This window comes from Aythya ferina (genome assembly GCF_964211825.1).
Source record: "Aythya ferina genome assembly, chromosome: 2".
NCBI lineage: Eukaryota > Metazoa > Chordata > Aves > Anseriformes > Anatidae > Aythya > Aythya ferina.
Genome location: NC_140297.1, coordinates 148,045,931 through 148,072,632, shown reverse-complemented (window position 1 = coordinate 148,072,632; position 26,702 = coordinate 148,045,931). Strand labels below are relative to the sequence as shown.

Sequence of the window (26,702 nt, the reverse complement as noted above, 5' to 3'; positions counted from 1 at the left end):
TTGGCTTTAAGGAAGAAAAAAAAAAGTGGTCCTTCCAGCATGTACAGCACACCCATGAAAGAACATGTAATTTAGGGCTTAACCCTTCTACAGTGAAAAGTATTCATTTTTTAGTCTTTGATTTTCAGCAAATTGTGTAAAGAATTAAAAAGCTTGTTAATACTTTTATGGAAAGGCAGGAGTAACTGAAATTTAAATGACAGAAACATGAGCCAAAAAACCTACACATCTACTACACGCTACAGTATATTTAAGACCAAACTCCACAAAACTTTTGGGTTCTGTTTGAGAAATATAGTTAAACTTATGAGCACTACTTTTTTAACATCTGTGCTGCACCTCTCAGGTACTTGAAGCCAAATGACAAGTTACCTTCCTTCAGTTTAAAATATTCTTACTTTTAAGCATGATCTTAAGTAGTTCCTTATTCCATACAGTATTTGTACACACGATAGTTTTCAGAGATGAAACCCGTGGTTAATCTGTTTGCTTGTGACCAAAGCTATCACTTGAGTGTGTACTTAAAATTAAATCATTTGCAGAATTAGAGCTAAGATACCTACCTAATCTTAAGATTTTATGATTTTCTTCAATGAGGTTTTGAGTCAATTCACAGTTTCAATAACCAGAATTTAAACTCCATTCTTGTGGTTTTAATTTACTTTTAAAATCATAGTAAGTGCATATTATGATTCTATGATTAAAACAGAGCTATTTATATAATGAATTTGATTTGGCTTTCCAAAGCTGAAATCATATTTCTAGGATCTAAATTTCAGAAATTTTAGATGAACGGTGCAACTTTGCCACTGTATTATATACTAAGCATTTTTTCCAGTCCAAAAGGAAACCACTGCATTGAGTTCATTTTCAGATTATAGATGAAAGATGGCTAGAAGTATTTTTCTACCAAGTTCGCATAAAAGGTAAATGAAAGCAAATTGAAAAAAGACTGACACATTTTTCTAGAAAAAATAAAAAAGATATTCAATTAACTCATTCTTTTAATATTTTTAATTGATATAGTCTGATAGACTTCAAAAATAATATTACATCATTTCATTACTACTGTCCTACAAACAGAAGTGAGTCACACAACAGACACTACTGGAACTCTAATGAAGGAGGCTGATATAGGGAATATTTTTGCATTCTGAGCTATTGACTTAGAAAATAACCCTGAACTATACAATTTAATCTGTTTAATACATCTACACACAGCTATCTCAAAAATTCTATAACCTAGTGTTTGTGGAAGCCAAGAGCCGCAATATTAAGATTTCGCCAAGGGGAAAAAAAAAAGCATATGGCCTCCCAGCATTCTGAGATTATCTCAACAAGTCTAAAATCCTAAAATAATACAGCTATAGCTTAGGGCTTCATTTTTTATTATTTGATATATGCACAAAAGAGTACACGTAATATTCTTCAATCTTTCAGATATTTTCCAAAATCTTGATCACCACAAACATTTTTTTCAGTAAGACAATGTTAATTTTGATCATCACATAGTATTAGAAAAGTAACAAATATTCTTAGGCACTTAGATTAAAAACTGCTGTTGCTGTTTTGGCATATTCACAGTATGTAAGCAGTATGGAAGGTCTGTATTTGAACTTAAATTTCACTGATTTGGAATAAAATGAGAATGTTAAGAAAGGAACAAAATTGTTGAAGTCAAAAGAATTACTTAAGATTGCCCTGAGCAAAACTTTAAGGATTGTTAAAACACAATCTGAGGATAGCAAAAAGGCCTAGGAGTTAAAAATACAAACAAAACAGTCAAAAACCTTACACAAATTTAAAAAATACAGGAAGAAGGGGCAGGCAGCAAGTCATTTAACTGAGTCCTTCAAATGTGCGTGACTGGGCCTAGATCATGCCTTGGACTGCCTATGGCTGCTGTGCATCAGGTGCTGTTAGGACTGAAACTTTGAAGTTCTATCTTACAGTAATGCCAAGCATGAATCATTTACTAGTTGCACCTGGAATGTCATGTAAGGAGAGACCATGCCTTAGCAATTATTAAGCAATCATTAAACAAACTTTTCAAGCTTATGAAGTCAATTCATAAAAAGCCATACAGACCGTTCTTACCGCTTCCTCGGCACGGTCACCATCCGCAGTGAGATAGGTCACTCTGAACTGCTGAACATTGTGATCTGAAATGTCCCATACCACTCTCAGACTTGAGGTTGTTTCATCATCTATAACAAGGTTTCTGACTCCTGTTCGAAAAACTGTTTGAAATAATAATAATAATAATTTAATTAATATTTTATCAATTCTAGTTTTAGATTTAAAATTGTCCTAGTTATCACCAAGTCCATCCTAGGGCAGACCCACTCAGTTCAGTCCTACTTCAGCTGAACCACATAAAAACTCTAACAATTTAATAAAATACCAGTTATCCTATACTGCCATCAATACATATGACCCCATTTGCTTTATTTATATTACTCTGCTTATGAAGCTTTCTAAGAATCAAAAGCTCACTGCAGACAGAATGTTACAGAAGAGAAATAATGTAGAACTTTTGATCCATAAAATTAAGTTTTCTAAACTCCCAAGAAGACAAATATAATCTTCAAAGCTAAACAAAATTCTAAAGAGCATTCATGCTCGTATTTATGAGGGAACAGTGAAAAGAGAACTGGATTTTCCAAATTAGTCTCGGTCTCAGCATTGCAATGTAATATTTCTGGAAGCATTCAGAGTCCCTACACCATGTTGGCTCCTCACCCACATGTGTGGAAGCTGGCTACACACAGCAGGGTGGTGGAGGAAAGCAACAGGGTGTACCTTTCCATGGTGATTTTCCTCACCTGGGGTCTATACCTCAACAAGATCTTCCACAGCAGTGTGCCAACCACACAAACCACAAGGAACTGGGGTTACCAGCCCCTCAGTATTATCACAGCTCTCTGCCCCTATATCTGGGTGTGCTAGGCTGCAGGAAGCCTCAGCTCTTTGCCTGCAGCATTTGAACTGTTGATATTTATTCCATTTACCTGCTATGGTGGGCTTAGGAGTCGTGGTACTGGGAGTAGTCACAGTGGTAGGTATTGTGGTAGTCCCTGCAACTGAAAAACAGTACTCAGCTCACAAACAATTCAACAAGATATGGAAGTCACAGTATTTATCTTGGATTTCTAACCATGACAACGAAAACTATGTGCTCACACCTACGAGCATCCCACACACTTCAGGCCTTTCAGAGATTACAAGGGAACTATTCATTTAACTTACTTTAGGCACATATATTTGCAGGATTAGCACATAGATCTGCAGATAAGGCATAATTATAAACTGTACCATTAAATAAGAATATACATAGTCTACATTTCTGGCTGAGCTTCCATGACTTCCACTTAGACCATTTGTTAAGGTTGTCATATTAACTGAAACAAGGACTTTGTGAGGATGCTACACTAGTGTCCAAGGAAAAACTGACAGTACACTCAGCACTATGCCAGCATCACTTGGATGTACAGTAAGTTCTTGTCTTAAGAGAATATTGAAAATTAAGCTTGTGATTTATAAGAATCAAATATACATGTATTTTTGAATTTACACCTTAAAAATAGATGTTAACTATCCACCAAAAGAGAATGTGCACATGAAATTTTGAAGAAACGTTTCTTCCTCATTGAAAAGGAAAACAGAAATGATCCATATGAGTTTACATCATGCCAACAAGTATCCTAACCTGCACTTCAACAGCAATTTACCGGTACTTTAATAGACTAGATAAGAAAAACAAACTTCTTTCCCCATTAAAGCTCCCTTTGTATGCCAGAAACTAAAAAAAAAAATAATTTTGAATTGGTGCTTTCACATAATCTTATAAAAAGCATTCTTTTACATACACACACAAAAAGATATCCTTCCAGTAAACTCCAAAAATTTAATTTTTTAGAGAAAAATAATGTCAGCAGCCAAGAGCAAGTTATCTTTCATGTCTGACAGTGCCTAATGTAAAGAGAAAAGACATTCTTCTTTTTTTATTAAGTTGAAAACATTTATGCATGAGCTTGATTAATGCTAATTTCCACAAATAGTACAGTACTCCAGAAATAGACTTGAAAAATTAATACACTTTTAGATTCAAGTTTTAGTTTTAGAGATGGGCATGGGAAGCATGAGTTACTTGACAGAGAATGAGAGAGACAAAAATCACATAACAGATTTATCAAATACAAATGATGCATCTATATGCCCATGTCATTCAGTGTGTCACAATAATATTACTGAGCAATCTAACTGAAACTGCTTGCCACTGTTTCAGTTATGACTACAAATTACACTGTATATGATTTACAAGTTTTATCTTTGTTATATTAATTTCACAGGCTACGTGTGTAAACTTTCTGGACCAATATTTTAGCCAAAAGTGAACACAACTCCTGTGAGTGAGTATAAATTACACAAATAAGAAAGAAAAAGACATACTGTAAATTGCAAACATCTTCAATGAAATTCCTGTAAAATAATTACTTTAAAACACTTATTGCCATCCTCCTGCCCACAGTCTAATATATCTTCTAATGGGGAACACTATTCTGAGACTAAATAATGAAATGAAGAATGTCTTTCCAGATCAATTGGTTATTAATACCACTGCTCAGAGAGGGAGCCAAACCATCATTTTGATTCAATGCCATCTACAACATAATATTAAATAAGAATAGCACAAAACACAGTCAGCAAAGCCCTGCTGCTAAACCACCACATTCTTCAGTATTAGAGCTATCCAAAGATGGACTATATTTTAAATATTAGATTTATACTTTAAATTTAAACCACTTAAACATCTGTAAAAATTGTAATCAAGACTTTGCCTTACATGTAGCTCCAAGAACAGCAACAACTTCGCTCTCACTTTCATCATCAAAAACTGCCAGCAAAGAAACTTCATATTCCGTGTTGGGCAACAAACCTTCAATAACATAACTGTCTGCATCTCCATTTAAGACAACCTAAATAACAAAGCAAGAATAAAGACAATCAGTTCTACATTTGATTAATCTATATGAAGTGACTGCAGTCAAGGAAAGAAAATAGATTTTCCTTTAAAATAAAAGAAATCTACACTCAGATATGCGCAAATCATTTATTAGGTATGTGGAAATAAAAACACCGTTAAGAAAATTAAAAAAATATTTTTTATTTCATGGCAGGTTTGATTATTCTAATGTGCAATCTTATACTTTCACCCAGAATTAATAAATTCCTAAAGCTGAACATAAGCATTACCTTTAAAAATCACTACAATTCCAAACATCAGTGAAGGCTATGTAACAATGTAGATGAACTTCCATTCATATTTCTACCATCCAATAACACTGTTTCTATACTGTATTTATAATCTGAGTTATGATCACACACTTTTGAATGCAACATGAGGTATACAGATAAACGCACTCTACAAACAATTGCAATAAATGTAAAAGGTTACTACTAACTCCACCAAGCCCTAGTTACCATAAGTTACTACATACCTTCTGCCACATCAGCTCATCTGGGGTAACCACTCATAAGAATAAACATGTTTACCTCTGAGAGTTCAAACAGAGGTTCTTTGCCATTTTTGCTAGGTCTGTTTCACTGTGATTGAACATGGTCAGGGAGCACTCATACAATCATTGTCACTGGCAGATTTGATGACTGTACACATGAAATGCTGATCTGGGCAGGAAACTGGTGGCAAACAACTGGAAAGCATAATTTATCCTGCTAACAAAGCTGGATCCAGAAAGGGTGTCCACAGTCAAAGAAATCAAATAGATTGTATGCTGTAACAAAAAAACCATTTGCAGCAGACCTGGGGGTGGTAGAAGATGCCTCACTGAGAAGTTGGCTATATGTCATGGTGTTTTAAACAGTAATTTTCTTTATTTTCCTTCTTTCTATCTACGACAATAGCAGAAGATTCACAACATTGTAAATTAACTTTTACAATGTTAACTGTAAGCAGAAGGTATTACTTTGGATTTTTTTTTGTGTTTCATTGATTTTTATTGGAAGGGGTCAAAAGATGGGCAGGAGCCCGAGCAGTAATTTCAGTGAAATGGACAGACTGGTCTGGGGAATAGTTATTAGTTTATGCAGATCAATATTATCATAAAATAATCTGTCTTTGAAGTAACACTGGCAAGTTTTTAAAGGTGGCCACTGTATAACTGGAATACAAATAAGACTTAAAATGGAAATCAAATAATATATATTTGCAGCATAAAGTCTACTACAACAGCTATTAATAGTGAACCACACTTTATTCTTTTCATGGCCACAGATTTCCTGAGTTGACAGATAGGCACGGTCCAGGAAAAAAAAAAAGAAAAAAAAAAAGAAAAAAAAAGAAAAAAAAAAAAGAAAAAAAAAAAGAAAAAAAAAAGAATACCGTGGGGAAGAGGGACCCATCAAATAACCACAGACTTTTTGAATTCAGATAAAGAAAACAAAAGGAGAAAAATTAGTTGGGCCCATGTCCTCTACAATTATCGGATAATGAAATAGGCAGCCCACACTGTGTACTCTGGCACAGACTTTTTTGGGAAAAATTCAGAAATGAGCTTGAGAGAATCTAGCTTTACTCTAAGCAGGTACAATTAATATCCTCCTTTCCAATTCCCCATAGTCTCTAGTCATGTGTGCCATCATGAAATTTCTATAGTTACCATCCTACATGTAAATTTGGCAAACTTTCTGAAGCATAACTTCTACAACCCACCACCCCCTGCTAATTTGGCCCACAAAGAACAACACACACACAAAAACAACACAAAGCCCTGAACTTTCAAGTGGAGAGGAGAAATAAAAGAAGCAAAAATAGCAACAAACACAGGAGTATAACAGCATGCATTTCCTACTTCTGCCTACAAATAAAAGCTCACTCTTAAATTTATTCTGGCTCTTTCGTACTAACACCTCCCTGAACTCTCCTCGCACGTTAGTACTGTGAGTGAAGTGAGCTGAGAGGTGTGTAATTCTCAACACCACTCTGTGACCCCACTCAGCTAATTGGCAAGTTGGGTCTTGGGAGAAAGAGAGGGAGAGCATGTTGTTTCTCTGCATGACTGATCACTTAGCTGGGAAAGAAGCTTAAAGAGGCAACAGCCTGGAGGTATTGTGCCATCCTAGGCCTGACCCCATTAGAGAGGTCATGCAAGGAGAACAAGAAATCAGCTTGGGTATTTTTAATATTTCAACATACAGAAAATATTAGGGCCTCCAGCAGTTCTTAATGAAGGCAACAAACAAGAAGAACCTTAGAAGTTCAAATATTTCTTGATCACTAATTCTCACGCTCTAAGGATGCTGCGGATACCATCTCACAAAAATAAAAATCATATTGCTTAAAGGGGTTCAGTGACAGCTACTCACTGGAACTTAAAAGAGAAATGAAGCAGTTCACCTACTGCAGGAGAATGCTAGGGGATGACCTGTGCCCACTCACTCACCTGTCAATTCCTTCTTTTCCTTGCTCATTCCTGTAATTTCTTCCAACAGTTTGAAGGACTACCTCTTGTCAGGTGAAAGAATCAACTAAATTTACAGAAAATGCCATATAACCTAATCTGAAAAGACTGCTTTCTGCCTTAATGGATGAAAAAAACAATGCACGAAATCTAGGCAGAGGTAGGAAAGGTCATCTTTCCCCATCATGTTTTCTACCCCGATCAACAGTTTGCAGACATGTCCTCTCTTTGCAATGCTGATACCAACTGAGCAAGATGTATGAGAAAGTATAAAAGACTGAGGAATACAAAAGAAGCAAAAACTGTGAGTGAATAAATAATGGAGGAGAGGAAATGAGAGACTATGAACAAGAAAGATTTGGGAAAGGAAGATAAAGTGTCTGTTGAGAAATACTTGGAAAAATTGGATAAAACAGAAAAAGCCCAATGGCAGCAAAAATAATTTGAAAATTCGAACTGATGAAAATGGCATTATGAAGAAGATGAACAAGGGATTAGAGAAAAAAAATAGAGCGTGGGGAAGAAAAAGAGAAAGAGCCATTATGAGGGAAAAAAGGGGGACAGTCTAATAAATTAACTATATGTAAACTTTTAACTTTCAAACATTTCATAACTAAGGATTCATGGGCAATTTTAATGAGGCCAGATTATTAGACAAATGTGGAGCCTTATGTGAGGATATCACAGCTCTGGCTCAGTTACCATCTTCAAAGCAAAATGAAGAATATGAACATTTGAAAACCAAAGTAGCATCAAACAGCAAAGCTAGTTCTATGCAGTTGGCACATTACAGACTAGACTGATTTTTCACAAAATATGTCTTCTGTTTTCACTTCCTCTTCAAAAAGAACCCAGAATATTGGTTTGATTAAGGTTTAGAGAGCTTTGCAGCAGGGCAGATCTTTCTCATAGTCAACTGGCCATAATTGATTGGCAAAAGTTGAAGCAAAGGTGACCTCAGAATAGAATTCCCTCTTCTATTTCACACCCTCAGAGAATCAAGGCAACTCACCTCTTCAGACTCTCCCCCATCCAAAGGAATCCATGCCAATCTGTAAAACGCAATATCTGAGGATGTGGGTTTCCAGCTGACCCTAAAACTATCTGTTGATGCTTCATCAACTTCCAAATGCTGGGGAGGTGGAACTTTTTCTGCAAAATATTATGCAAAAGAAATGTGAAATTCAATTATTCTCTAAAACTTAGATGGCAACAGCAAGGAGACACCACTTTACCTGCAGCTTGTTATAAGGAGTATAACATGGAAGGTGGATAAAAAAGGCACATGAGATTCTTTGCACACGTATTTGGGAAAGTGTTTTTGTGATTGAGGAGGGACATACACACAGTACGAGCTATTTGTCTACTCTAACTGTACAGGCCTTGTAATCCTCTCTCCACTGAAGGACCTCCATGCATCCACCGTCAGAAACAGTTTCTATCACTGGTCTTACTTTCCAGTGAAGTAAAAAAGTTTAGAAAGTCTTTCTTGGAAAGCCTTCAAAAGTTAAGACATACATACTTGTGGTAAAGCTGCCAGTAAGTGGTTCAGATTGTCCTTCATCATACAGGGAGAAAATAGCAACTGTATATTCCGTAAGGGATGTCAGACTTGTTAAGGTATGTGTTGAAACACGATCAACTTCCACCTAGAGAAAGCATAATTTGCAGGCGATATTGAACAAACACTAGAAATAAAGAAGCAAAGTTGCTTTATATTCTGAAAATTTTCTGGGTAATAATGACACAGAAAGAGAATGTCATATAATTAGCAAATAAATTATGTGGAACTATGAAGAATGATAATTTCAAGGCACCAAAGCTGACAAAATTAATTAAATATCCTAGCTTGTGACAAACTAGAGGAAAGCAGAATTCAGCCATAGTAAACCCAACTCGGGAACACAGGAATACAGAACTGTAAGGAAATTTTGGGCTATTGAATCCAGTCTTTTAGTATTTTGGGTAATTTTTGCATAAACCAGCATGTACAACTTTTGTCATGAGAAAAGATGACAGTTTTATATGGTCTCTGTTGAGGAAGCAGTTAACGCGACTTTGCAGTGAATGGATCACTCAAAGCTGTATAAGCTGACAGTTTGTCAGTCCAACTATTCAGTGTCATGGTAGCTCAGCACCACAGGGGAAATGTTACCAGTGCGAAGCTAACAGAAAAAATGCCGCCCGCTCTTTGAACAGACACAAAGGAATAGTTAAGAGGTAGGTAAAAACCTACTGAACATTCAGTCACATTATAAATTATATTACCACAAGCCTGAGATGTTCAAAACCATTCTCACAGAATCACAGAATATCCTGACTTGGAAAGGACCCACAAGGATCATCCAGTCTAGCTTCTGGCTGCACACAGGACCACCCACAAAATCAAACCATATTTCTGAGAGAGAGCATTGTCCAAACGCTTCTTGAACTCCAGCAGGCTCAGTGCTGTGACCACTGCCCTGGGGAGCCCATCCCAGTGCCCGACCACCTCTGGGTGCAGAACCTTTCCCTAACCCCCAGCCTGACCCTCCCCTGTCCCAGCTCCATGCCGTTCCCTCGGGTCCTGTCGCTGTCCCCAGAGAGCAGAGCTCAGCACCTGCCCCTCCGCTCCCCTCGTGAGGGAGCTGCAGGCCACCATGAGGCCTCTCCCTCAGCCTACTCTGCTCGGGGCTGAACAATCCAGGTGACTTCAGCCACTCCTCATACATATTGCCCTCTAGACCCTTCACCAACTTCATAGCCCACGTTTGAACATGCTCTAATGGTTTTACTTCCTTCTTCTATTGTGGCACCCAAGACTGCACACAGCACTCTAGGTGAGGCCACATCAGCACACAGTGGAACAGTCACTTTCCGCAACAGGCAAGCTCCTGTGCTGACATACTTGTAGTGTCTAACAGACAGCCACCTTATCTATATTAAACGCAATTAATAGGAAGAGGTCAAGCAATTTCTGACTGAAATCTTAAGGGACCTGGCAGAAGGAAAAGATGTAACACATTGCACAGGAATGCTATCTTCTAAACTCAGGAATATAAATATTTCATCTAATATGTAAAATAGGACAGATATGCCCCAGAAAATAAATAATAATAATAATAATAAAACTAAAAAAAAAAAAAAAATCACATGATCACATATAATTATATATAAACATTTTTTTTGAGGTTTATGTTGCATATGACAACTTATTTTTTATGGAACCTGGACTATTTTAATAATCACACCAACTTACCATAATTTTATAAAAGATTTTTTTCTATATTTGTTTGGATTTCTGTATGTCAGCAAAGCTTTTGTTGTAGCTTGCAAGGTAGATTTATTTACAAAGGTTACATTTTATAATTATAGAAGTCTGTGGAGGTCTGAGATTGGTTAAGGGAAAGAAGGAGCTAATGATTTACCTCATTGGTTTCCGTTCCATCTGTTTTAACATACATGATGCGATAGCCTTTCACATTTTTGGAAGCAGGATCCCATGTTAGTTTAGCACTATTGTGTCCTACATCTGAAAATCTCAAATTCGCTGGGGGACTCAGAGGCACTTGAAAAGGAAAGAGATACAATCATGGGTTTAGCTGTGAATCTTTTCATGCCTTGAAAATTAGCAGCGCATTTCCATTTAAAAACCTAAATGACTGATATTTATATTTAAAAAACCCTTCATCAACGGGGCTACACATGTACTTAAAGGCTACACATGTACTTAAAGACAGGTAATAAGGTTTAGCTCCTTGCTGAAGCAGAACTTTCAGTCTTGGTCAGTGTGTCTCACCTAATACTGAAAAAGAAATAATGCTCCTGCTCATACTAGATATTATAGAAGGAGCTAACTTACACAATAGTTATAATAAATTATAAATTAGTGTTTGTATTTGTAAATTAATGTAATTCAAATAGATCTGTACCTCATACTTGTTTTGTTTTTGTTTTTTTTTTTTTGTTTGTTTGTTTTTTTTTTTTTCCATAAGTATTCTATCAAAAAGATTTCCTGACAGGAATATTTTGGCAAAACATTTTCTGAATATAAAAGTCCCTGACATAAGGGAAAGTTTGTCCAAAAGTATAACTATTTCAGAAGTTGAATTTTTTATTTTTACTGTTTTATCTCTGCTTAACCTTTCCCTTTTCTTACAGAAAGGAATTATTCTCTGTGTAAAGGCCACATTTGACTGAAGCTGCTTCCTAACAGCAACCCCAGTTAAAGACATATTTATATACTATACAATCCTTGACTGCCATGAGCTGGAGGAAAGTTAGGTCATGCAAAAGTTGCAGATTGCTTCCACTTTTCTATCACCCAAGAGGAAGCAATTTGTGCTATCTCTGTTACTCTGAGCAGTAGGTTCTGTGTTACCCCAACATCTGCTTATTTTCTCCAAGTTGTGAAACTTCTCTCTCTCCATCTTGCCTTCATGCACACACTCCTCACCAATCCACATGGACAGAAAAATATCAACACTTTAGAAGTTGTTTCCCTCACACAAGAGCATATGGGAGAAAAGAAAGAAAGAAAGAAAGAAAGAAAGAAAGAAAGAAAGAAAGAAAGAAAGAAAGAAAGAAAGAAAGAAAGAAAGAAAGAAAGAAAGAAAGAAAGAAAGAAAGAAAGAAAGAAAGAAAGAAAGAAAGAAAGAAAGAAAGAAAGAAAGAAAGAAAGAAAGAAAGAAAGAAAGAAAGAAAGAAAGAAAGAAAGAAAGAAAGAAAGAAAGAAAGAAAGAAAAACGATATATGGGTTCTTTATTCAGGTCATATAGTGACTCAGAATCTGCAAGCAAATGCCTAACCAGATTAGGAACAGTCAAGTCAATTTGGCTATGAGGAAAGAGAAGATGAGAACAGATTGGAATTATACTAAATGGCTTTGCCACACTTTCTGGCATGCGATATATTCCTCTGAGTCAAGTAAAGGGAGTATCACGTGCTGGCTTTCCTTTCTACTTTCTGTCAGTCGTGGAATTCACTTCATTTCACCAACCTGGCCATACCACAAAATGCTTCAGTCTCAGCTCTTTCCTTTTGGAACATAATCTCCTGACAACATTGCTCATGACCAGACAGGCAGCCTTGCTGCCAAAGTTATATGATATTTACAGTGAGACTTGGGTAAATCCTGCCCCCTCCCCCTCCCTCCCCCCCAAATGCTAACTCAGAATGGGCTCATTGATCATGTCACGTCGTGGTACAAGACAGATTTTGCTAGAGTGATTAAGATGACTGTGTGTGTAGCATAATTTTTAATAAATACAGACTATCTGATGCTACATGTAATGCTACTGCAAATTAGGCAGATCCCTCTCCAGGCAGATGCATGGTACAGGAAGAAATACTAGGCAGCCTGTTCTTTAGTTGAAAGATAGAAATAATCACATTGAAAGAAAAATAAAAATAATTAAAAAAAAATTAAATCTGAGTCCAGACAGGGAAGACATTACTGAGCCAGCAGTGTGCTCAGGTGGCCAAGAAGGCCAACGGCATCCTGGCTTGTATTAGGAACAGCGTGACCAGCAGGGCTAGGGAGGTGATCGTCCCCCTGTACTCAGCTCTGGTGAGGCCGCACCTCGAGTACTGTGTTCAGTTTTGGGCCCCTCGCTACAAGAAGGACATCGAGGTGCTTGAGCGGGTGCAGAGAAGGGCGACGAAGCTGGTGAGGGGCCTGGAGAACAAGTCCTACGAGGAGCGGCTAAGGGAGCTGGGCTTGTTCAGCCTGGAGAAGAGGAGGCTCAGGGGTGACCTTATCGCTCTTTTTAGGTACCTCAAGGGAGGCTGTAGAGAGGTGGGGGTTGGCCTGTTCTCCCACGTGCCTGGTGACAGGACGAGGGGGAATGGGCTTAAGTTGAGCCAGGGGAGTTTTAGGTTAGATGTTAGGAAGAACTTCTTTACAGAAAGGGTTGTGAGGCATTGGAACAGGCTGCCCAGGGAAGTGGTGGAGTCACCATCCCTGGAAGTCTTCAAAAGAAGCTTAGATGTAGAGCTTAGGGATATGGTTTAGTGGAGGGCTGTTAGCGTTAGGTTGGAGGTTGGACTCGATGACCTTGAGGTCTCTTCCAACCTAGAAAATTCTGTGATTCTGTGATTCTGTGAACACTGACTGTGTGTGACGGGTATGCTCACCAAGAGCTTTCTCTCCTCCCAGACTGCCCCAATGCCTGATCAATCAAAGCCTCTTAGAAGAGGCTTATTTGAATAGCTGGATACAGAAGGTTAGAATTAATCCTCTTTCTTATTACAGTGCTAAAGACTAGTCAGAGTTGGCTGCACTGTCACCTTAAAAATAGATGAAGGTTGCAAGGTTAGTTTTCTTTTTATTATTCTGGTCTGGTAATAGCAATGATGCTGGTCTGACTAACATATGTTACTAGCTTCTGCAATCAAACACTGAGGTCATGATTCCTCAGCTTGTGCCAATGTATCTGGAATTTGCATGTGATCTTCCATCCAATGTGTTAGCAAGGTTTAGAGCTGTGCAACCTCCAAGATCATATGACATGAAGTGAATTCAGGCTGGCACAGTCATAAACTACATAAACTACTAGGAAAAATGAAAAACAGATATTGACCAAAAGGAGGGGGAAAAAAAATAAAAAAAGGAATGAGAGACACACAATAGGAGAGAGAATGACACAGAGAGAAAAGTCAAAGACTTGATTCTCCAAGTGTTAAGAATCTTCCACACTTTTAAAGTCCACAAACATTCCCAAGTTGCATTAATTGCCTGTCTGTGCTTGTCTGTCTTGAACTGTTCAATAGCACTTGTAGAACTTCTCCTACCAGTACTCACTTTACAGGTCATTGCTCTGGCCCTTCTATTTCTTAGCACTCACATGCCTGAACTTTTCTCACCTATTAAATGTAAGCCACTTTCACACTGGCCCACTCAAGCCAGGAGCACAAAACAAGGGGAAGCATTCACTCCGCTGCTGGAAGCAGTAGAGGTATCACTGAATGCAGTGCCAGAAATATCCCTGCAGCACAATTGCTTATTTTCAATTCCTTTGTCTTCCAAATTGCTGAGGCTATTTAGAGAGCCGACATACAGTGCTGTGTACAGTTAGTAAAGGACAGAATTTAGCTGGCCAAACTCTTGCTGCTTATTAAAAACACATCATCTATCATGAATGCACAGGCGCTTTCCAACCCCTAGTTTACCAGATGTTAAGCAGTGGGGGTTGGACAGAAATCTTCCCTTGCTTCTTTTCCATCTGTCCTGACTCCTACTGAGCCAGAGGAACGAACTTCTCCATCTGAGCAGACTTTCCCCCACACACACCTGGTACGCTGGCTATAGGAGACTAAACAGCAGTCTCAGTTTAGTTCTACATTGTGACCTTCATTCACCTTCAGCACATTCAAAAAACTACTACTAGTTCCACTGAAATCAACAGGGATACCCATAGTATTGCTACTGACAAGAGAAAAGAGTTCAAATCAGATTTTAAAAGGAGATGTCTTTTCTAATATGTGCAAAGACTGTTGTGAAGTTCTGTTAATACTGAAGTGAATATAGGTACATGCTACCCACGTGTAGTTTCTTGTCCTGTAAGGGGATCACTAGCTTCTTCTCCAAACATGGCATAAACTGTGACTGTATATTCTGTATTTGGCAATAGTCCATCCAGTTCAAGTTCTGTGGAAGCCTCCCCAATTTTTATCTAGAAACACCAAGAATAAAAAAGACACATTATTTCTCAATTAGCTCATGATGGGGAAGAATACTAATTACAAACTTGGAATTAAACTTGTGATCAAATACTTTGCTGAGCATTTTTCTGATATTGTGCCTGATCTTGTCCCAAGATTTGGGGATTTTGCACAATTATGAAAAGAACAAAATTGTCAAAAGGCCAAAAGCCAGCTCGCAGGTAAGAAAACTTTGAAGGTAACTAGTCACATTAGCAATGACATAAGAGACCTCTCTAGAAGGTGCAGCTCCTGTGCCCTTTCCATTCCCAGCTACATCTTCTTTCATCTTCAGTCTTTTACAGGAGAAATTCATTTCTATGCGCAGCAAGGCTCAGTTTTTCTGCTTGCTAATTCAGGCGTGTATCACTTTTCATTTCCACCTCTTCAATGAGAGCCACAGCAACAGGAACTGACTTATTTACTGGAAAAAAAGTCTTTCTTCAGGGTTCAGCTCAGATCTACTGATTCAGCTAGGTTTCAGGGAGAGACTTATTTAGCAGAGAACACAAGTCTATGCGAGCTTTTGGTAGCTTCCTACACTCTTTCACACACAAGTGTGCATGCCCTAGCATGCTTTTAAATGTTCTTGCTTGAACAGAGATGCTATACATAATCTGAATTATACATATAGAAACTTGAACTTAAAAACTTTTTAAATCCTGCCCCAAAAGTTTCACTGGAACCATGCTAGAAACTATTTTTAGTCTACTGCTTTTAGTATTTTACTTACAGTAGAAGACTGTAGTTTACCTAGTCCCATTTTTTTTTTCTAAAGATATTTATTAAAAACACTTTTGATGGAAGGCATTATTTTTAAATTAAAAAAAAAAAAAAAAAAGTAAAAGTTGAACAGAATTAGAATAGAATTAGAATATTTCCTAATTTGATTTACTTTCAAAGGTCCTGGTGAGTACAAAGGCTTAACTTCAAGTTCTTGTGATATCACACTTAGGAAGTAATTTAGATGTTTTGGGCTTTTTATGAGTGTTTTCTTTATATGATGACACAGTATCACCTCTTACCATTTCAAAAGAGTCACTTTAATTCAGCTGAAATTGTTGCATTTTTTGACAATGACATATAAAAATAATCAACTGGTACTTGCCCTCTGTTCTTAAAGTCTAACATGAAATACTTAAGACAGTCATGGAAAAAAAAAAGTATTTGTTGATAAAGTTGAATGTTAAAGGCCAACTACTATTTTATTCTTTAAATATTTATTTCTTTAATACTTGTTTTGCAAATGAAAGCTCAGTACATCACCTCCTTTTCATCTGCAGCCAATCCTTCCGTCAGAGGAGCGTACAGGATCATGTAACCTGTGGCACCCGCTACTCCATTCCACTTAGCTCTCATGCTGCTGTGCGACACATCGTACAACTGCAGATCTGATGCCATTGGCAAGGCAACTACAGTAGAAAAAAGAGACAGGCACTTCAGTTGTCTCACATGAATAACCAGCTATTTTACAAGCCGTTTATTTTACTGCAGGAAACACAAAGGAAAATAGCTATCTCCAGGCATGGAAGTGCTGTTTGTGTGACACAACTATGAAGAGCTGGTTAATACACAAAAGACTGCAGAATTACAGAAACGAGGAAATTATGATCTAACCATGCCAGGTTATGCCAGGGCAAAGTTTGTCCCTACAAAGCATTGCAGCTCTTTGTCTTAATAGCTTTGAACTTTTCAGGTGGGAGGATTTCAGTTCTTTAAGCAGCAAATCGCTCTGTTCAATCCCACCCTCCCTTCTCCCTGATCTGCACAAAGATAACCACTTGCTATTGAAGAATGGGCAAGGTTGCTACATGGAACAAGTCCCCAGAGGTAGCTTTTTTACAGCAATAATTGCCAAGCCTGTGTGTGGGAAGGACAGCCTTGATGTAGGACATCATGGAGGAAACCCTGAATAAGTAGATTACACACAGCAAAATATATTGACTACAAGCTGTTGTGTTTAGAACCTTGAGTGTCCAAACTGACTCCTGGGCCTGTGTCAGTGGGATTATGCAAATACAAGCAAGATCACCTATCGCAAATCACAGTGGATGCTAATGTGACTATATAAGCAAATGTGCCCTTCTTCATTGTGGTGGCAAATTTTAATCTGTCAGTATCTCACATAAAGGCAAGAATTTAAGCTACATTTTTCCATAGTTCTCCACTGGGATGGTAAAACAAACAAACAAACAAACAAAAAAACTTTTAAACTGCCCATATTTTATCATCTGGAGTGATTGATACTTGCACATGTCAGGCTGTCACTTCTAACACACAATCAAATCAGTACTCTGTGCTGCATGACCTTGGGGTGTGATCTGAGCAGATCTCACAAAGTCATCAGGGCTGGGCTCAGTCAGAACTTGACTAGGTGACTTCAAAGGAACACCAGGTGCAATAGGAAATGATCCCGTTGGCGCAGTACGCGTCTCTCTTCTCTCTGCCTCAATAAATTAAACCATTCCCAGCACTGTGTCATGGGCTAAAACACAGCTGGAGATGACATTTTGGGAGACTAAGACAAAAATACAGGCTCAAATAATTTTATATGATCCTATTTTATTTTCGTATTGGAAAGATTAGCTTGACAGAGAATCAAAGAATTGTTGAGGATGGAAGGCACCTTGAGATCACCGAGTATTATTTTTGCTGTTCAGTTAGGATCAGCTACAGCAAGTTGATGAGGATCACGTCCAGTAGGGTTTTAGATATCTCTACAGATGCAGACTCCAGTCTCTTAGGACAACTCACTCCAGTGTTTGACCATGACAGTAAAAAAGTGCTTTCTTTTGTTTAGATTTTATTTTATTTTTAATTTGTGCCCATTTACTTTTGTCTTGTCAGTGGGCACTACTGAAAAGAGTCTGGCTTCCTCTTCTTCATTCCTTCCCATCAGGGATTTTGGCACATTTATAAGATCCACCGGAGCCTTCTATTCTCCAAGCTGAACAGCCATAGCTGTCTCTCCTCTTATGAAAGATGCTCCAATAATTAGTGATTAGTACCTTTGTGGTACTTCACTGGACTCCAGTAAGTCCATGTCTCTCATGTACTGGGGAGTCCAGCAGTGGATGTAGCATTTCACATGTGGCCTCACCAGTGCTGAGCTGAGGGGAAGGATCACCTGGCTGGCAATGCTTTGCCTACTGTAGCTTCAGAGGTGGCTGACCTTCTTTGCTGTGAGGGTGTGTTGCTGGTTCATGTTCACATTGTTGTTTACCAAGGTCCTCAGGTCCTTCACTGCTGAGCTGTTTTCCAGGCAGCTGGCCACTAGCATGTACCAGTGGCTGGGTTTATGCTTCCCCAGGGGCAGGACTTTGCACTTCCTTTCTTGAACTTTCTGAGGTCAAAATTGAATCTCCTTTCATAATTCCATGCTGACTACTACCTTCCTGTCCTTCATGCATTTGAACAGGGTTTCAAGAATTAGTTACTCCATTATTTTCTCAGGCATTGAGATGAGGATGACCAGCCTGTAGTTCCATGGATCCCCTTCACAAAGAAATAACACTCACTTTCTTCCAGTCTTCAGGAACCTCTCCCAGTCACCATGACCTTTCAAAGATAATCAAGAGAGTCTTCACAATGACGTAAACCAGCTCCCTTAGCACTTACAGGTGCAACCCATCAGGTCTTGTGTCTAGTTTGCTTAAGTGCTACCTAATCCTGGTCCTCCTCTGGTGAGGGTAGGTATTCTTTGCTCCAGACTTTCTCACTGATCTCAAGAGCCTGGGACTCATGAAGGCCATTTTTACTGATAAAGACTGCATCAGAGAAGGTATCAAATGCCTTTGCTTTTACCATGTCGTTTGTCACCAGGTTCCCTGTCCCCTTCAGGAGTTAGATGATGTTTTCCTCAGTGTTTCTTTTGTTGTTCATGCACCTGCAGAGTCCTTTGCTGTTGCTCTTCACATCCTTTGCCAGATTAAGATCCAAATTGGCCTTGGCTTTCCTAAACCTATCCTACAAGATCAGACAGCAACTCTGTACTTTTCCTGGGTCACCTGCCCCTGCTTCTACCACTTCCTTTTTATGTCAGAGTTCAGTTAGGAGTTCCTTGCTTACCCATGCAGGTATCCTGCCACCTTTGTTTGATTTCCTACTTGTCAGGATGGACCGTTCTTGAGCTTGGAGGAGGTGATCCTTGAGTATCAAGCAGCTTTTCTAGACCCCTCTTCTCACCAGGGCCATAATATTTGGATTCTTCCCAGCAGATCTCTGAAGAAGTTGAACACTGCACTCCTGAAATCCAGAGCAGTGACCCTGCTTTTTGCTCTCCCAACTCTTCTTAGAATCCTGAACTCCACCATTTCACAGTCACTGCAGCCAAGGCTGCCTGTGACTTTAATATCCCTGATCAGTTCTTCCTAGTTTGCAAATATCAGCTTCAACAGAACACCTTCTGTTGGCTCCTCAATCATCTGAGTCAGAAGGTCAATGCACTCTACAAATCTTTTAGATTGCTTGAGCCCTGCTGTTTTTCTGCCAACAGACGTCAGCTATTGATATATTTCATATTGACTTTCTGGCTCCTAATTTTAACATCAGCCTTATTCTTTATTTCCCTTCCTAATATGTGTAATGTTTACTACAGAAAATAACTGTATTTTGTATACAAATATATAATTTCTATTCCTATGATCTATAACAGCACTTAGTTTGAGGTACTAACATGGTTTTCCTTACAGAACCCCAAACTGCAAATGCATTCATTCTAAAAATATCCCACGTCATCATCTGACAGGTAGAAAATCAACTGAATCATTGAAAAAGCAACTTACAGAAGTTACTTTGAAATACTTGGCACTGGTGGGAATCACATGCAGGTAATTTCTGGTCCCACCTAATACTCTACTTATTAGATCATCTTCAACCACAAACCTTATTTATAAAGCTTGGCTCTCCAGCCAAAACTGAGGAGTGTTCTAATTTAGCATTCAATACAACTGACTTCAAAGTTCAGCCCAGAGATAAATAAAACTTATCTCGGCATTTAAAAATCTGCAGAGCATTTGGGCTTAGGAATTTGGCCCAGAATTAATTCAAACAGGAATAATTTAAGACAAATGCATTAAAAGAAGCTGATGTTTAAACAGTGTGATTAAATGCAGAAAATAAATTTCCTAAGAAACATGGTTAGGATACTCACGTGTAGTTTCAGTTCCACGAAGGCCCTCGCTAGCAGCATTTGAGTATATAGCAAATACAGCTATCTGGTATTCAGTTAAAGACATCAGGTTTTTCAGAACTGTTGTCGACACAGTTCCATCCACCACAACCTGTTTAGAAGAAAGTTCAGCTAAATATGCATATGGCAAACTAACAATATTGATATCTAATCATTAAATCTCTCTTTCAAGTGGTTTTTAAACTAGAATCTAAGAATCAGTGTGCTAGATTTCAATTCTAGCACATTTGGATTTGCTTCTGCTACCTTTATGTAACAGTAAGGCAATTGGAAAAAAAAAAAAAAAAAAAAAAAAAGAAAGAAAGTATGTACATAATTCAAATGTTTAGCTGATATATAAGTAGCTATTCAGAATACAGGAACCATTCAAATAAAGTGCTTGCAATGCAGTTTAACTCTGTGTATTGGTCACTTTTTAATATTATTACTACACCCTCATAAGTATTCCTTTGGGACTATATATGTAAACACTGTACTACAAATTGACATTACTGCATATCCATGCTAAATGCAATGTTTCTAGTGCAAAAAGAAATAAAATATATCTTTAATAAAATCCTTTTGCTCTTTTGCATTTCCATTCACTTTCCATTCACCAGCCAAAGCCAAAAGCTTGTTCTACTGCATTTTTTGCACATCTCCAAAATGCCTGTAAGTCCTATGCAAATAAATACCTTGACATTTTAAGCGATCAGTTGTAGACATCCCAAAATATACATCCATATTTTCTTCCTTTTATGTATCTCTCTTCTTAGAACCAAAAATTTGTTTTACCATCAGTTCCTACCTCTTCTGTTCTTGTAAACATAATGGCACAGGGGAAGTTGATAGATTTGTTTCAAGTAACCATATGTGTAAGCAAAAATGCAGGCACTTAACTGAAGGTACAACTCACACCATTCCCCAAAAGTACTCCCATGTTTATAGCACATTTACTTTAAATTGCACGACAGATAAGCAGCCTGGCCACTACCTAACATTCCACTGCATCTTATGTGTCCATATCTCTTTTTTACAGTGTGCTTCATGTTCACACAGGCTATTTTGTGGTAGATTTAAGTAAGACCAGGGATTTTCTGTCTGGTTAGTTCTTCCTGCTGTATTATAAACTTCTGGGAAGCTTGTACTCATATTACCTCTTCTGGTTGCCCTCCTCGAGTGGGATAGTACACAACTCTGTATTTTTCCACTTTGCCTGGTGCATGGGTCCAGCTAACACGGAATCCTCTAGCTGTTACCTCAGATGTGACCAAATCCGTAGGAGCCCCAAGCGAAGCAACAATTGTTCCTAGGTTAGAAACAACATAGTTTATTTTTTTTTTTATTCCTCTCTGCAAAATATATATATATTTTTTTGTTTTCTTGTATTTGTTGAAGCTCCAAAGATCTCTCCTCATCAGCAAATCTAATGCCAATCAGAAAATCTACTGCCCGTTCATACCATTAATTCTCAGTGGAAACAAAGAACTAACAATATGAATGAATACTGCACATAGAGTTTTCACTGGGACTAAGCCTCCCTGGTCTTGCATAAACCTTATATCAAAGAGACAAAAATACAAAACTAAACCTTCCTTCCCTTCCTCCCATCACTCTTTCAAGCCCATTCTCTTCCTTTTTTTTTTTTTTTTTTAAGGTTGTCTTCTTGCCAGTCATGAAAAACATGCAAGTTTTAATCTCTTGTGTTCCTTTGCACCTTTGCAAGTTGGAAACTGATATGCTGCCTGTCAGCAGATTGAAGAGATGTACTAAATAGCCATCTTCTCTGGCAATCGTTCCCTTCCACAAAGATGCCTCATCTCTGTACGTTTTTTCCATCCTTTCCCTCTCAATTTCCCCATTTAGTTTTTATTCTCCCCGCAAGACACTGTTAATATTTTGTATTTATTCCAGTTTTCAGGTAAATTAAAGAGTGAAAAATGCAGTGAAACCTGACTAATACACATTTTTCACTGCACAGGTAGGAATATGTGTGAAAGACAACTTTCCTTACTGGTATATATTACAAGCATATTGAAAAGTCACTCAGCATTTCTATGATATTACAGAATCACAAACGAAGCAATATGAACAAACTTCAGTGAAGCCATTCAGAAAGAATTTCCTCTGGTATGACTCTTTCTCTGACAAATTGTAGTATTTTATCATAGATATTTCTTTAGTTCAGAAAAACAAAAGATTATTGTAGTCAGAGAAGTTCTTTTTTATATAAGAACAGTGTTCTCCACCACCAACTTTTCTTATGCTCTGAAATATATTTTAGAAATGTGTTAAAGAATAAAGAGGAAAAAATATATATCATCAGGAAGGGACAAAGCAATCTTAAAAGTTGAAAATTTTGAAAACTTATGAGACAATAAAAACAGTGAGTTAGGAGATGGAAAGCATAGCACAGACATAACAATTCCATGTGCAGCTGTTAAAGTAATTCATCCCCAAATCTGTGTGTTATGATTTTTTCCCCTTACCCACTACTTGGAAATAGATATAGCAGAATGAACATGTGTAAATATATATATGTGTGTATATATATATTTGTATTACAAAAAATCATAATATTTACCACTATCAAAGACAAAGAGCAAAAGTTCAAAGCTATCAAAGCAAGAACAAAGCATAACTTCCTAACAATATACCTTCTTGTAAGTAAAAGAATATACAGCTTGACATAAATGCCAGAAGCCAGCTTGGAACTGCAGGTATTCAGAATAGGATTTTGAGCTATAAATTCATACTAAATTATGTTAGATTTCATTTCTTATTCACCTTTGATTTCCTTTTCCTGTTCCTCTACTCGTGAACACACTGTTCTAGTAAGACCTTCAACAATAGTGTGCATGAAGTTGAAGTCAGCAACGTTGTAGACATGTGTGCTGTCAGGTTCAGAGGCAATCTCTTTGAGTTCATTTATGTCTGCATTCTTCACACCTTTCAATAGAAAAAATAAAATAAAATATTTGCAACAATAACAACAACAGAAAAGCTCGCATGCACAGGCACTCATAAAAAGTGATTTTTTTTTCCAATTTCTTTAATGACCAACTATAAATACAGCTCTGTCATTAAGATATTACTTCAAGAAGTAAATTTCTGCCAGTGTACACTATTTTTTCAGCTGTCTCTTGATAATGTAGCATGCATGTATCATGCTAAATTCATGTTATAGTTTCATGTATTGGTAAACATATTAAAGGTTTAAAATAATGATTATACTTACGGCATGCAGATAAAAAAAAAATAACAATTAATGCACCGGGTAACAGATACAAATATACCAGAGTTTAATGGGACACTATATGTGGATATGGCAGAATACCCACCAATAGCGAACAGCTCAATGCCAGCATCTCGTAGGTTTTTAGCAGGAGGGATAACATCATCCTGGGACTTCCCATCGGTGATCAATATGCCAATTTTAGATACACCAGGCCTCGCACCTGCTTCAGGCTTAAAGCTGTTTTCCAAAATGTAAGTTAATGCAAGACCTAAAAATGGAAACATTTTAAAAGGGAAAAACATCCATTATTTTTTTGGATATCACAGTGTTTATATTTCCACTCAATTTAAAAACCCTGAGAAACCTTTTAATAAAGAATGATTATGGAAAGAGAGCTTATTTAATAAAGAATATATTCCAACAAGCAAACTAAACAGCCGTGGTGACATTTCATTTTTAGCAGCCTTTTGATCAATCAATGTATTTTAAATGGGCAATGGAAGCCTAAATTGACCTTCCAATGAATTTGTCATTTTTCCTTTTTGCATTCCTCCAATCATACGAGAGTCTCTCTGTCCTTTGTCCCACTGCAATCACTTCTACCAAAATAAGGGCTGTTGAAGAAGAGAAGGATAATCTTTCAGATCCTTTCTCCCCTTTTCTTCCCTACCAAATAAAAAAGGCAAAAATTTACTTAAGGGCATGCTTGGGTATTTGAATATGTCATTCTCCTGGCAAGACAGCCAGTGTTACTAATAACTACTTTGATGATAGTGGAGTTGCACTGAGGCTGTATTTTTCCCAGGGTGACGGGCATCCTCCATTTATCTATCACTGAGTATCTTCTTGGGTTTTAATGCTCTAACTACCAAAAGGTCAATGGAAATCTAAAAGCCCCAGGTGATCATTTGAACAGTTACTATTGCCAGTTGTCAGATATTAGAACAGCATTCTTTCCTTCCCCAGAATAAAGCTTTGTGCAAGAACAATACGAATGGATTTTGCATGTTTTCCTAACAGGTTAAAGATTTTACTTCAAGCACAGAGTCCACGTACACTTTGCTTTATGATTAGACTGTCCTGACTAGAAAGATTCCCAGTGAAGCCGATGAGACAAACACTTCAGAAAGACTTCACAGACATCAGACAAAGCCATTAGCAAGCTGCAAAATAAACATGCCTTTTAGCCTTCACAAGAAGATACAAAACTTCTTAGTTTGTGCAGCAAGATGTGTTTTTTAACAGAAGGCTAAAATTTAAACGTATACTGTGCTATACTGTACCTGTTAACGTATTCCCTCCTTTATATGGTAGATTGCGGACCGCATCCAACACCGCATCTTTTGTGCCGTAGGCATTCAAATGCCATTCAATGCGAGGATCACCACTGTACTGGGCAAGACCTAATATACCAGAAAATAAAGTACTCCATTAGACAACAAAGAATTTTTTTTCTGAGTGTCTGTACTTTACATACTTGGTTACTAACAGCTTCCTACTGTAACAGGAAAACTGTCCTGCTTGATGCCAAAAAACCTGCATTACGTTGTTCTTAGTGGCAGCTCCTCCATTTATTTTCAAAGCCTTCCTTTCAAGTGCTAAACTAAGTAAATGAGAAGGATCACGCAACGTTTTCAGAGGTTAGTAAGATTCCAGAAAAAAAATGTTTTTTTGAAAAAGAACATTTTTATTTAATATGTTTTAGAACAGACTAAAATGTAAGTAGCAGAACAGAAATGTAACATTTGAGCCAGTTAAAACCACCAGAAGTCATCCACTGGCACATTCTTCCTTTCAAAATTAAACTGTAAGGATTTGATCTAATGCTGATTGAAGTCAGTATGGCTTTTTCCACTTTTTTTTTTTTTTCCACTGACATCCCATTAGAGTTTGCTTAAGCAGAGTACTACAGTAAACTGTGAAGAATACCTTCATTAATGTTGGAAATATTCTAGCAGTATTACTCCTATTGATACAAGTGGGAGTTCTAGTTGTTTGCTATTAGTGAGAAAAATTAGGACGAATCTTGCACAAACAAGCAGCATTAAGCTGTTAATGATCTTGAAACCATAACATTTTTTACATTGCTGCAGAAGTACTAAGAAAAACCATGATACCTTACCTACTCTTGTTTTCTCAGATCCCACATTGAAAGCAGAAACCAGATTTTCCAGGAACAGTCGAACAAGTCTGAAATTGAATCGGCCGATACTCCAGGAACCATCTACTAGAATCACAATATCTGCAATAGCTGGAGTTTTGCATGTAAACAGGCTTCCTGTAAATCATTAAAATGAAAACATAATATTTAATTCAACAATAAAATTGCAACTAAATAAATTTAAAACTTCTTCCTCCCGGTAAGCTTAATACCTAAAGCTTTCTTCCAAGGGCAAAGTGAAAAATAAACAAAATCCCTGAATATATTTGTCCCAAATCTGGTAATAGAACACTTTGGTCATTATCTACTTTGATTTTATTTTTTTTTAGGTTATTCAAAATTACTTTTGGGAGACCCACAAAAAAAAATCTAAAAATATGATTCTTCAGAAAGAATAAGTTAACCATCATATAACGCAACCAAACCAGTAGTTCATTTTCACTATCAAGATGACTAATTCTATACATGGTATAAAATTCATGACCTTTAGGTGTAGACAACACAAAGAGTAAAACTGAAAGTCGATTAAGTATGCTGTATTAAACCTAAGTAGGATGCACTCAATAGAGCAAAGGTAAAATATAGAGATTCAAATTCACAATCTCTATGTTAACTAGCACCATATAAAGACTGAGTCAAGTGCCTCTCTTCTAAATGTATGAAAAAGAAGCAAACAAAAATAAAGGAACAATAAGAAATTAACAGAAAAGATCTGATGAGAATCACCGGAGATGCTTCAGGGTTTAGCTTACCAATGAAGAAATCAGAGGAAATGGGTGCAGAGTTCAGACACAAATTGCAATATAAGCCAACAAGAAGGCTTTCAGGGAAACAAATTCCTAATACATTGAGAAGTCTAAGAAAATGTTCCATGTTCAGTTAGGGAAAATGACTGGAAGGCAGGGAAGGGGAAGGTATACCATGGAAGAGTGTAAGGAAAGGTTTCCATAACCTCAAATAGAATAGCCACCA

The 26,702-nt window shown here is 37.4% G+C and overlaps 1 protein-coding gene across 4 annotated transcripts in view; it reads right to left on the bottom strand.

The window, feature by feature from the left end:
- Positions 1–26,702, bottom strand: part of COL14A1 (collagen type XIV alpha 1 chain) — a 125,361-nt gene that overhangs the window by 61,852 nt on the left and 36,807 nt on the right. For 3 of the 4 annotated variants that reach the window (XM_084507421.1, XM_084507423.1, XM_084507424.1), the window contains exons 6-19: positions 25,692–25,847; positions 24,853–24,972; positions 23,673–23,837; positions 23,119–23,280; positions 21,489–21,640; positions 20,314–20,443; positions 16,428–16,573; positions 15,004–15,133; positions 10,889–11,028; positions 9,004–9,130; positions 8,494–8,633; positions 4,847–4,979; positions 3,012–3,083; positions 2,089–2,240 (exon numbers count right to left, since the gene is read on the bottom strand). In XM_084507421.1, coding sequence (XP_084363547.1) covers positions 2,089–2,240; positions 3,012–3,083; positions 4,847–4,979; positions 8,494–8,633; positions 9,004–9,130; positions 10,889–11,028; positions 15,004–15,133; positions 16,428–16,573; positions 20,314–20,443; positions 21,489–21,640; positions 23,119–23,280; positions 23,673–23,837; positions 24,853–24,972; positions 25,692–25,847 — 1,925 coding nt within the window. The remainder of the gene's footprint in view (positions 1–2,088; positions 2,241–3,011; positions 3,084–4,846; positions 4,980–8,493; positions 8,634–9,003; positions 9,131–10,888; positions 11,029–15,003; positions 15,134–16,427; positions 16,574–20,313; positions 20,444–21,488; positions 21,641–23,118; positions 23,281–23,672; positions 23,838–24,852; positions 24,973–25,691; positions 25,848–26,702) is intronic. The other variant, XM_084507422.1, reaches the window with a different exon arrangement.